This window comes from Polypterus senegalus, chromosome 5, assembly GCF_016835505.1.
Source record: "Polypterus senegalus isolate Bchr_013 chromosome 5, ASM1683550v1, whole genome shotgun sequence".
Taxonomy (NCBI): domain Eukaryota; kingdom Metazoa; phylum Chordata; class Cladistia; order Polypteriformes; family Polypteridae; genus Polypterus; species Polypterus senegalus.
In genome coordinates, this window is record NC_053158.1 from 4,772,101 (window position 1) to 4,784,429 (window position 12,329).

The 12,329-nt window shown below is 43.8% G+C and overlaps 1 protein-coding gene across 1 annotated transcript in view; it reads right to left on the reverse strand.

The window, feature by feature from the left end:
• LOC120530119 (NEDD4-like E3 ubiquitin-protein ligase WWP1) overlaps positions 1 to 12,329 on the reverse strand; it is a 250,923-nt gene that overhangs the window by 118,566 nt on the left and 120,028 nt on the right. The window contains exons 5-6 of the mRNA XM_039754299.1: positions 3,744 to 3,881; positions 3,586 to 3,652 (exon numbers count right to left, since the gene is read on the reverse strand). Of these exons, the coding sequence (XP_039610233.1) occupies positions 3,586 to 3,652; positions 3,744 to 3,881 (205 nt within the window). The remainder of the gene's footprint in view (positions 1 to 3,585; positions 3,653 to 3,743; positions 3,882 to 12,329) is intronic.

The following is a 12,329-nucleotide window of genomic DNA, read 5'->3' on the forward strand; positions in this document are numbered from 1 at the left end:
GTAAATTAACATCAAGTAAATTCATAGAACGGAACATCTGACTATTTCCAGTCCGTGAATCAGTCTAGTAGGTCCTCTGTTGATTTTCTCTATCATTAGCATTGCAGATAATGGCTTTCTTCTAGAACAATACCAAAGTTGAGACGAGAACAGGCCATTTAGCCCAACAAAGCTCTCCAATCTAATCAGCCTAATTTCTCCAAAATGACATCGAGTTGAGTTCTGAAGGCCCCTAGAGTCCTACTATCGATCACACTACTTGGTAACTTATTCCAAGTATCTATGGTTATCTGTGTGAAGAGACAATGTCTCAGTGAAGGTTTCCAACAGTGTCCCAGTGTTCTTGCTAAACTCATTTTAAATTAACAGCCTCAAATCACTGTACTAATTTCTTTCAGAAATTTAAACTCTTCAATCATGTCAACTCTTGTTCTCTGTTTGCTTAAGCTGAAAAGGCACAACTCCTTCAATGTCTCCTCATTACTTGTATCTTGCAGTCTTGGAATCAGTTTAAAGTTTCTATCCTTCTAGAAAAATGTGGAATCATCTGTTGTACTCTTCCGTAACTCTATTATTCAGCAAGGTTTCTGTTATTGATATGATCCACTAAATACAAGCCCAACACGCTTACTTCCCATGTGATACTCCTAGCCTTAAAGTAAGCAATTTTTAATGTATTACTTATTTTATTTTGTGTCTTTAACTATGGGCTAGAAATTTCTAGGTTTCCCGATTACAAAGTGGATGTTTCAAGTTTAAGTTTACTGTTATGTGTCTATAGCACAATGACATTCTTATTAGCATATCTTCCGCAGACTAGGCACAGTGGTTCAATACCAGCAACAGATGGGAGCACACCACAATACATTGAATATATTTAGCATTAAATCATGAGAAACATACATAAGAGCCACTTGAAGAGCCTGGTGATCTCAAGATGAAGACTCTAGCATTTGCTCCTTAATTGTATTTTTTATTGCGTCTAAAGTACCAAATGACACTTTTTACAGTCAAGTCAGACCTTTTTCTCAGTTATCCTGTTTCCAGAATACAAGCAGAGGCTAAAGAAAGATAAGTGGTTCAGTGTACGGATTGCTAGAATGACTTCCTGCTGGTTCTCATCTTAGACACCCCACAGGTAGCATGCTGAGCTCCCACTGCTATACTGATAAACTTTGCAGGGAGTCCAAACACAGAGCTCCTTCATTAGATCTGCTAATGACAACAATACCGTAAGGCTGACTACTAACAATGATGAGAGTCTTTACAGAGAGATATGAACCACACATTGCTACTGTCAAGAAGGTTCACCATTTAAAATTTTACCTCAAAGGTTGGAGTAAAGATGGTGTGTCTCTAACAATGCTCACCAACCTCCACAGATGCACAGCTAAGCACACAGTCAATGGCTGCACAGCGTCCTTTAACAACACTTGCTCAGTTCAGAATCACAAAGCACTGCTGTGGATAGCTAAGTTGGCACAGAATATTATTGGGACAAAGGTGCACACTGTACTATTAAAGGATGCCCTTGTGCATGCCAGAGCTGGCAACCTATTTTTAAATGGCAATGTTTAATGCAACCTGGAGTCTTTGATTCATAACTAAGTGCAGCGCAAAGACAATTATCAAAGAACTTGGAAAACACAGACATTTGGAATTGTTTCAAATAACAGCGAGTGAAGCAAACAGATTAATTAGCACAACAGTAATTCCCTATTTACTTACTAGGAGGTTAACAAAGCCAATAACTGCCCCTTAAACATTAAGCAATTAAAGACCAAGTAATGTCTCCTTCAGGGTTTCTGCCTTTACTGGAAAAATACTCAGAAACAAATAGTCAGCCATAGTTCTAGTTGTTAGCAGGTTTTAGAATTAGTGGACAAATGTGAAATTCAAAAAACATGATTTCCCAAATTCATACCCCAAACTTACGCACTGTATTTATTAGATACCCCATCACATTACAGACTTTTTCCAATAATTTTCAGTCGTAGCCTTAATTTACATAATTGTAGCGAGTCTGGGGCAGTAGCAGCACACTCCTGTGACCACCAATGGTGCAGTTTCATAACCCCAGACAAAATTAAGCCATTGGGATAGGAAACGGTACAAGTGAGAGCAGATAACCAATAAGCAGTCACTTGTTAAATGCAATGCATCTGCAATAAAAAAGCAGGCGCTTTTTAGAAAGGTGGAAACAGAAGAGAGGCTCACCTGTCTAAGGTCTTGTGTTTGTTATATCATGACAGGATGGAAAAAGGAAAAGGAAAGGGCTGAGATTACCATTGGTAACACACTACGCCGTAATGGAGTGCAATCTTGCAGCGTCCATAAGGCATGTACAGACCTGGACGTTCACTGGTAAACTTAAGATGGGCCTGTACATGTGTGTTACCAATGGTGTTCTTAGTGACTGTGGTGGTCCCAACTGCCTTCAGATATTTAACAAACTCCTCCCATGTAGTTCTGGGCTGATCCCTCACCTTTTTCATGATCATCCTCACCCCATGAGGCAACATCTTGCATGCAGCTTCAGACCGCAGGCGATTGATAGTCATTTTATATTTCTTCCATTTCCAAATAATCGGACAACAATTGTCAACTTCTCACCAAGCTTCTTGCTGATGGTCATGCTGCCCATTCCAGCCTTGTGCTGGTCTACAGTCTTGTCCCTGACGTCCTTTGACAACTCCCTGGTCTTTTACTCATGGCGGTGGAGAGGTTGGAATTGAAGAAATTGATTCTGTGGACAAGTGTGCTTTACACACATAAGCTGAGATCGGGAGTATCTGTCACTGACTGATTGTAATCTGTGTGCCACATGGGCACACCACCAATCTGAGAGAGATAGAATTCTGGCTGTGTACTATGGTATTAAATCTTTATATCTCTCAGTGACATGCAAATCAATTTATAACTTTGATGCTTTTTTCTGGAGTTTTGGTTGATATTCTGTCTCTCTCCATTAAAATGAAACTACCATAAAATTAGAGACTGTTCATTTCTTTGTAAGTGAGTAAACGTACAAATTCAGCAGGGGATCCAATTCTTATTTCCCCCACTGTATCTCAGAATCACCCATATAGGCACCAGTACTCTCAAGGCAGCATTTGAATTGGTTGTCAGAATGCACTGAGCTTGAGATATTTTGGAAATTTAAAACTGTGCCAAACATTTGTCATAGAGTCGTGTCATCAACTAAAAATCATGCAGTAGATCACCAACTTAAAGGAATATGCTCTTTGTAAGTTCCTTCCTTCCTTTCTGTTTTAAAACTGGCAGAATATTAATCAACAAAATACAGGTAATAAACTCAAGTCTGTAGTTAAAGAGAATCGTGCTAATGATGGGTCAAGTTTTACTCAGTTCCCTATCTAATGATTAAAAATTTGTAAATTAGCATTTAAACCAAACAAATTATGAAAATCAACTGAAAATAAAATTGGTTTTAAATAAAAACAAAGGATGTAAAATTGACATAGTCAAACATTTTCAAAGGGTAAAAGCATAGGTATAATTGTGCATGCTCAAGGGAAAACTGCCTACTAAATAACCTAAATCCTGTAAGAAGAGATGGATCACCTTGTGTTAGCCCTTGAAGAAGGTTCACCTTCACTTTCATGAACAGCGTCGCCATTCTGCTGAACTTCTAGAAAACAGAAGAAATTTACTTTCACAATTACTTAAAAAAATCAAAAGTTTCAGATAACCAGAGAGCCAAGAAAAAATGCCACACTTACTGGTTGCTGATGTAGTGCAGTTAGGTAATGATTCCTGATCGACAGTCAAGCCATCAAGAATAATGGTCAGCTCCCCTGTTTGCACGACCCCATTCTTTCCATCTAATGTAAGCTTAAGCACTTCTTTTACATTTTCCACTAAAAAAAAAAAAGTAATTAAAAGAAAATGATATAAACATTTTGTAAAGTTTGTGGGGGGTGGTGGTTCCAGAAATGTCATATATTAATCTTAAATCTTTAAGATTATTTCAGGTTAAACTACAAAAACATAAACAATAAAAAACAAGAGGGAAACCTAAGAAAAGCATTTCTTTAAGATACTGAAGCAATAATTTTATTAGAGGTCTGACATGAAATTGAATAAAATGGTAGCATTCAAACACATGATATTCAGACAGATATTAAAAAAGTGGATCAACAGACATTTGAAGATGCCGCACATCCTTCAAAGAACTTCCAAATGCTTAAAATTAACATAAAGTGCTGAAAATGTTCCCAATAAGAGGGCAAAAGTATCCACAAGCATGTTTCACCCAGTCTCACTGAAACCAGATATATAGTTCTGCAAAAAGGTACTTAAAGGTCTCTCAAACTATAAGAGACAAGATTCTCTCTCTCATATATATATATATATATATATATATATATATATATATATATATATATATATATATATATATATATATATATATATATATATATATATATATATATATATATACATATATATATATATATATATATATATATTCAGACCCCATATATATATATATATATATATTTTTCACTCTTTGTTATATTGCAGCCATTTGCAAAAATCATTTAAATTAATTTTTTTCCCTCATTAATGTACACACACCACCCCATATTGACAGACCAAAAAAAAGATTTTTGAAATTGTAGCAGATTTATTAAAAAAGAAAAACTGAAATATCACATGGTCCTAAGTATTTAGACCCTTTGCTCAGTATTTAGTAGAAGCGCCCTTTTGAGGTCCTCTCCAGTTCTGTCAGGTTGGATGGTAAACGTTGGTGGACAGCCATTTTAAGGTCTCTCCAGAGATGCTCAATTAGAATTAAGGCAAAAAAGTTCTATCTTGGTCTTATCGGACCAGAGAATCTTATTTCTCATTATCTCAGAGTCCTTCAGGTGTCTTTTAGCAAACTCCAAAATAGAACTTTTTGTCCTTAATTCTAAGCGGTATGTGTGGAGACAACCAGGCACTGCTCATCACTTGTCCATTACAGTCCCCACAGTGAAGCATGGCGGTGGCAGCATCATGCTGTGGGGGTGTTTTTCAGCTGCAGGGACAGGACGACTGGTTGCAATCGAGGGAAAGATGAATGCGGCCAAGTACAGGGATATCCTGGACAAAAACATTCTCCAGAGTTCTAAGGACCTCAGACTGGGCCGAAGGTTTACCTTCCAACAAGACAATGACCCTAAGCACACAGCTAAAATAACGAAGGAGTGGCTTCACAACAACTCTGACACTGTTCTTGAATGGCCCAGCCAGAGCCCTGACTTAAACCCAATTGAGCATCTCTGGAGAGACCTAAAAATGGCTGTCCACCAACGTTTACCATCCAACCTGACAGAACTGGAGAGGATCTGCAAGGAGGAATGGCAGAGGATCCCCGAATTCAGGTGTGAAAAACTATTTGTATCTTTCCCAAGAAGACTCCTGGCTATATTAGCTCAAAAGGGTGCTTCTACTAAATACTGAGCAAAGGGTCTGAATACTTAGGACCAGGTGAGATTTCAGTTTTTCTTTTTTAATAAATCTGCAACAATTTCAAAAATTCTTTTTTTTGTCTGTCAATATGGGGTACTGTGTGTACATTAATGAGGGAAAAAATTTATTTAAATGATTTTAGCAAATGGCTGCAATATAACAAAGAGTGAAAAATTGAAGGGGGTCTGAATACTTTCCGTACCACACTGTGTGTGTGTATATATGTGTGTGTGTGTGTATATATATATATATATATATATATATATATATATATGTTGGACTTTGGGTGTGCATTTGTCTTGTGGCGTGTCTTGTCTCATTTAATACATTTATTCCTGTTTAATTTTACATTCTGCCTACTGTGTCTTTGCATTTCAAACCGTCGATTGTGGGGAAAGTTTATCTGTGTAGGAGTACGGCTTGACAGGAAAGGTTTCTCAGTAAATTATCCAGGCCACAGGTCTTGGAGGTGTAGCTGCCGGCTGGGAATAAGGGGTCGGCCGTTACATAAGTGGTGCCCTCTCTGAGGAATCTTTATTTAAATTCGATCACTGTCTGCCTTTAAACTTTCCCAAATTAACATGTCTTTAGGGCGTGCCGAGCAGGACGACACCATTGCTTCGCCTCGGTGTGATGATGGAGTAGCGGGGCGCGCACGCCACGGTCAGGCGTGTTCAGCGGTGCGAGAGGTGGTGGATTCTTTGCAGTCGCTGTACCTCGAAGATCACCATGGACCTGAGGAGGAAGTCCTAGAAGATGTCTCGCCTCTGTGGGAGGATCTGGCGCAACAAATGACCCGGCTGGAGGAGAAGATCCGCGAGGTTGCGAAAGTACGCTGGCGTGAAGCAGCCTTGCGGGCTCGCATCAGCAGCTCCCAGGAGGAAATGAAAGAATACATCAACGAGCAAGTTCAACTCCTGGGGCGGAAATGTGTTGTGCCTCCAGAGGCGGGATCGGCGCTGGCAAGATTCTCTTCAGGGGAAGTCCAAAGGTGTCTCCAGAAGATAAGACCGTCGCCCCATCATTCAACGCCGTACGTATCTCGGGAGGGGAGCGCATACCTCAATCGGCCATTTGTTCCTGGGGTGCGCCTGTCTTTTCCCAAGTTGGGGGCTCCTATAATGTCGATGATGTCCTGAACTTTGTGGAGGAGGGAGGCGTACCTGGCCGTTAACCCTCTAACCCGGAAGAGCTAATTGGGGTGATAGGGACATCCCTCTCGGGACGGTGCGGAGCTGGTGGCTGGCGGCCAAGAAGACTATTTTCGACTGGGGATCCTTTCGTCGATCTTTCCTCGCGGCTTTTCTTCCGGAAGACTACGAGACCGAACTGGAGGACAAGCTGCGGTCCATGGTGCAACTACCTTCACAAACCATCCGGGATTTAGCCTATGAATACCGGGCTTTGTGTTTGAAGTGGCGGCCGGCTATGGCTGAAGAAGAGGTGGTCCGCCGCGTCCTTAATGCCTGTAACCCGGTTAGCTGGGAGTCTCAGGGGTGGTGGGATCGGTGGAGGACTTGGTGAGGGTAGGCTCCCAAGTGGAGCGGGACTGGGGAAACTCAAAGGCGTACTGGCACAAAGTTCAGGCCAGTACACGAAACCCAGCCCCTAAAACCACAACGAGCCAAACCTTGCCGGTCGGAAGCCGATCTCGCCATTATGCAAGCGAGCACGTCCCTTCTGATCGTCCCAGTGATGCTGCGGGGGTGGCAGATGGATGCGGTGGTGGATACCGGGAGCCATCATACTTTAATCCGCTCAAGCCAGTGGGAGAAGATTAGCCGACCGACAGACAAATTAACATCTGCCCGTCCGTCCGATTTGTATTGGCGGATGGGAGTGAACACAAGGCCCTGGGCAGAGTCCCTTGAGGTACAGTGTACTCGCCACCACCTGGGATATGGATACGTATGTCCTGGAGGACCAGCACCTGTCAGTTCCGTTACTCCTTGGGCTGGATTCGTTAACCACCATGAGGATGACCATCCATCTCAGTCCCAGGGGGTATACGGTACGGGGGGAAGGGATATGCGAATTCATTTACAAATCCAAAGAAGATCTGGGCTCTGAATTTCTTGGATTCTACGCAGCAGTGAGGAGCAGCGCAAGCACCTCGGAGGCAGCCCCAGTGGAGGGACAACCTGAAGAGGTGAGGCGGTGCTGAAGAAGTGGGCGAGGTGTGGGCGGAGAAGTTAGGAGTTGCCCGTGGGGTGACCCACATGGTCCACACCTTGGGCGAAGTCCCTATAAGGCACCGAGCTTACGGTTTCTCCACTGAAGAGGCGTCATTAAAGAACACCTCGATCGGATGCTCGCCGAGGGAATAATAGAACCATCTTCCTCCTCCTGGGCGTCCCCTGTGGTCCTCGTGAAGAAGTCGGATAATTCCTATCGTTTCTGTGTGGACTACAGGGGGTTAACGAGAAGACGAGCCTGGGCGCATATCCCATGCCCCTGGTTCATGAAATCCTGGAGTCACTGCATGGAGCTGCAGTGTTTAGCATTAGATCTCCGCAGTGGCTATTGGCAGGTGCCGATGGGCGAGGGAGTAAGAAGAAGACGGCAGTCATCACCCCTGAAGGCCTGTTCCAGTTCAATGTCATGCCTTTTGGGCTTAAAAATGCTGGGGCCACTTTCCAGCGGCTCATGGAGCAGGTTCTGAGGGGTTGATAGGCAAGATCTGCTTCGTGTATATCGACGCGTCATTGTTTACTCCCCTTCTATAAATCAACATCTCCGGATTTAGACACCATCTTCCAGCGATTACATCAAGCGCACCTTACGCTGAACACGAAGAAGTGTACCTTCATTCAACCCACATACGCTTCCTCGGGCACATTCTTTCATCGGAGGGGTCGCTGTAGACCCCGAAGACCTTGGCCATCCGGGAGTACCCCACGCCCACAGATTTGAAGTCGTTGCAACGTTTTCTTGGGTTAGTGGGGTGGTACCATAAGTTTATTCCCAGGATGGCAGATATAGCGGCTCCCTTGAACCAGCTTAGAAAAAAAGATGTCCCGTGGGAGTGGACCACAGAATGCCAGGGCGGTCGAGCGACTAAAGAGCCACCTACAAGAGCCACCCGTTCTGGCCCAACCAGATCCACAGCTCACCTTCCAGGTACAAACTGATGCCAGCAACCTGGGGCTCGGCGCCGTGCTCACTCAAAGAATTAACCAGGCTGAACATGTCATCGCGTCGCCTCACGAGTTTTGCGCGGCGCTGAGCTGAACTACTGACAGCTGAAAGGAGTGCTTGGCTGTCGTGTGGGCTGTGGAGAAATGGAGACATTATCTGGAGGGGGTTGAATTCGAAGTGTACACCGACCATCACGCTCTGACCTGGGTGTTCAATCACCCGAAGACCTCCTCCCGTCTGACCAGGTGGGTCCTCCGCCTCCAGAATTTTACGTTCAGGGTGACTTACCGGAAGGGCTGTGGTAACATCGTGCCGGATGCACTGTCTAGGGTATCGGAGCCATCGGGGATGGTGTGTTTGGCAGAGGCGAAAAAGATGATCCTCCCTCTGCCAAGGAGCCTTGAAGACCTGGCCCAAGCACAAGCTACCAGTCCATTCTGCCAGAACATCAGGGAAGGGCTGGAGCAACAGCGGACTGACCGGGTACACTTTGTGGACCTCCAGGGGGTCTTGTACAGGACTATTCCATCCACCCTTGGGGTCTGCAACATCAACTTGTGGTCCCGGAAGAGCTCGTCCCGACTTTCTGAAGCACTACCATGACAGTCCTTTAGGTGGTCACCTTGGAAGGACAAAAACTTTATTAAAGATTCTGGGGGTTGCGTGGTGGCCGTCTGTCCGGAAAGACGTGTGCCACCACGTGAAGACGTGTGTGACCTGTCAACAACTAAAAAACCCACCTGGTAAACCGGGGGATTACTTCAATCGACAATGCAGATGGACCAGGAGAGACTTTGGGAGTCGACCTAATGGGGCCATTTCCTATCACCAGCTCGAGGAAGACCGTCCTGATGGTAGTAGTAGACTATTTTTGAAGTGGGTGGAGCTGTTTGCGTTAGCCGATGCAAGGGCTAACAAAATATGCTCCATCCTGAAGAACGAAATCTTCACCGCTGGGGGGTGCCAAGAAACATCATCTCGGATCGGGGTCCGCAGTTCACAAGCTCCATATTGGATGAACTTTATGCAGCCTGGGGAGTGAAGAAAAACCTCACCACCGCTTACCATCCCCAGGCCAACATGGCGGAGCGAGTGAACCGGACCCTGAAGAACATGATCGCCTCCTATGTGGGTGAACGCCATCAGGACTGGGATAAATGGCTCCCGAGCTCCGGTTTGCCCTGAACACGCGGTGCATGAAGCCACAGGTGAGGCGCCTGCTTTGGTTGCGCTGGGCAGACAGCTTAAGGGCCCACTCGACCGACTCCTTCCCAGCACCCCTAGTCCAGAAACCACCAGTTACAATAATTTGGTTAAGGTAGAGGGTTTACGGCGGAGAATCCAAGGGAGGTTGGTGAGTTCGACATCCAGACACGCCAAGCTGTATAATGCCCGGCGGAGGGAAGCACTTCCAGCCGGGTGATTTGGTCTGGATTAGAGCTCACCATCTCTCAGATGCCAGCAGAAAATTCTCCGCCAAGCTAGCGCCTAAATGGTTAGGTCCAGCTAAAATCATTCATCAAACAGGTCCAGTCAATTTCCAGATCCAAAGGGGTATCGGCGCTGCCTCCAAGTTAGACACCATCCATGTGGCCAACCTCAAGCCGTGCCGGCCCTCCCTTGTCCAAGGTTGGGGGAATGTAGCGGTGCCACATAGTTAGTGTTTAAATGTCAGTGCTGTGTGTTTGTGTCTCGTTTCATTGTCCCATTGACTGCGTGTATGTGTATCAGTTAATGTTGTCCCGTAAGGAGGACGGATGATGGGAGGAGTTCACAACCACTAATCTGGAAAGCACCTGTGTATCAATTAATCAATTACTGCCGTCACTATTTAAGGAGAAAAGAAGGAGACGAAAGGGGAACTAGCACGAGAGAGAGAGAGAGAGAGAGAGAGAACCAATACGCATTCACGATACAACCTGCCTGCTGAATCATTTTCATTGCGCTTTGATCCAGTTTGTTTTTCATTCATCCGGACTGCCTTTCAACCTGCTTGCCGCTGAAGACCCCGGGGTCGAATCATCATTCGCCACACGCCGAGGAATCACGGTGAGGTTGTTCCAAACGCCGGGAAATACAAACACTACAATTGCCGCTAATCAGTATCCGTATTCAGGACATTTATTCACGTTCGGACTCAAGTTCACGATCATTCTGTTTGCTAGTCATTTGTCGTTTGTGTGGTGTGTGTTATATGTTACGTGGACAAGGGAGGGGATTTGTATATATATTTTCAGTTTTGCTTTGGGATTGTTGGGGTGGAGGAATATTTGGGTGTGCATTTGTCTTGTGGCGTGTCTTGTCTCATTTAATACATTTATTCCTGTTTAATTTTACATTCTGCCTACTGTGTCTTTGCATTTCAAACCGTCGATTGTGGGGAAAGTTTATCTGTGTAGGAGTACGGCTTGACAGGAAAGGTTTCTCAGTAAATTATCCAGGCCACAGGTCTTGGAGGTGTAGCTGCCAGCTGGGAATAAGGGGTCGGCCGTTACAACGTGCTGCACCTTCTGACACTCCGTGATGATAAGGAAGTGTGTGCCAGGTGGAATGGGGGGTCAGATTGGAGTCGACTGTTTGCTGGGTTCTCTGGCGTCTCCTGCGTAGGCATTGTTTAATGAATGTCTTAGGGTAGCCATTTGAAGTGAAAAGATGGAAAAGATAGCATCTTTAGTTCGTTTTGTTTCCTTCCTATTACAATGGGTGTGAATTCCTCTGAATAAAGTCTTAATACAGCTCCGTTTATGAGATGCTGGCAAAGTGTAATATCTTGTCTGACTAGCATTCCTTACGGTAGACACTTGTAATGAGGTTGGAGTTGTTACTTCTTTCAATGGAGATGTCCAGGAAATTGATGTGTCGGTTTGTTTCTTTTTCCATGGTGAATTGGACTGCAGGGAATATTGTGTTGATGTGGTTGTAGAAACTGTTCAGCTGGTCGTTTTTTTTAGTATATATAGGGGGCTCTGCCACTGCTCACTTCACTCACCAAACCCTAGGCAGGTGTTACGTGCTACCCATTTTGTGGTTCTGCCACTCGTGTATGGGGAAGCGGATGTACAATTTAAACAGATTGTTATTTTCATGGGTATTGTTACATATGCATAATAGACCTAACTGTTTTACATTACAGCAAGTAATTAACTTTAGTAAAACGTAATAAATTGAAAGAAAATTATGTTTCATGTTGCGTTAAGAGGTATTCATTGCATTATATGTTTTCATTCTGTTTGGCTTTGATATGAACAAGCAAATACTTTTTAAACTTACACTTTTACTGTAAAACTTCACTAAAAACAATATCTGGAATTAACTTTACATAAATATTGCATTGAATTTTTATTCCGTGTTTGAAGTTACATCGTGATAACGCAACATGTAACTGCCCATGAGTGAATATCGTTTCATTCTCTCTAATAAATAAATCGACGTTTTCGAATGTTTGTCCCTGTGATTTGCTAATTGTCATAGCAAAAGCTATTCTAACGGGAAACTGTAAACCTTTTAATACAAATGGCATATCAAGATCTCCTTTGGTGTATAATGTTAGATGTACTACATTACCTTTCTTGTCGCCTGTTAAAATTTTACATGCCAGAATCGTTCGACCAATTTTGAATACAACTAATCTCGTCCTATTCTGTAGCCCATCACTCAGACATAAATTCTGCAGTAATATTATGATACATCCATTCTTTCAACAGTAATTCGTC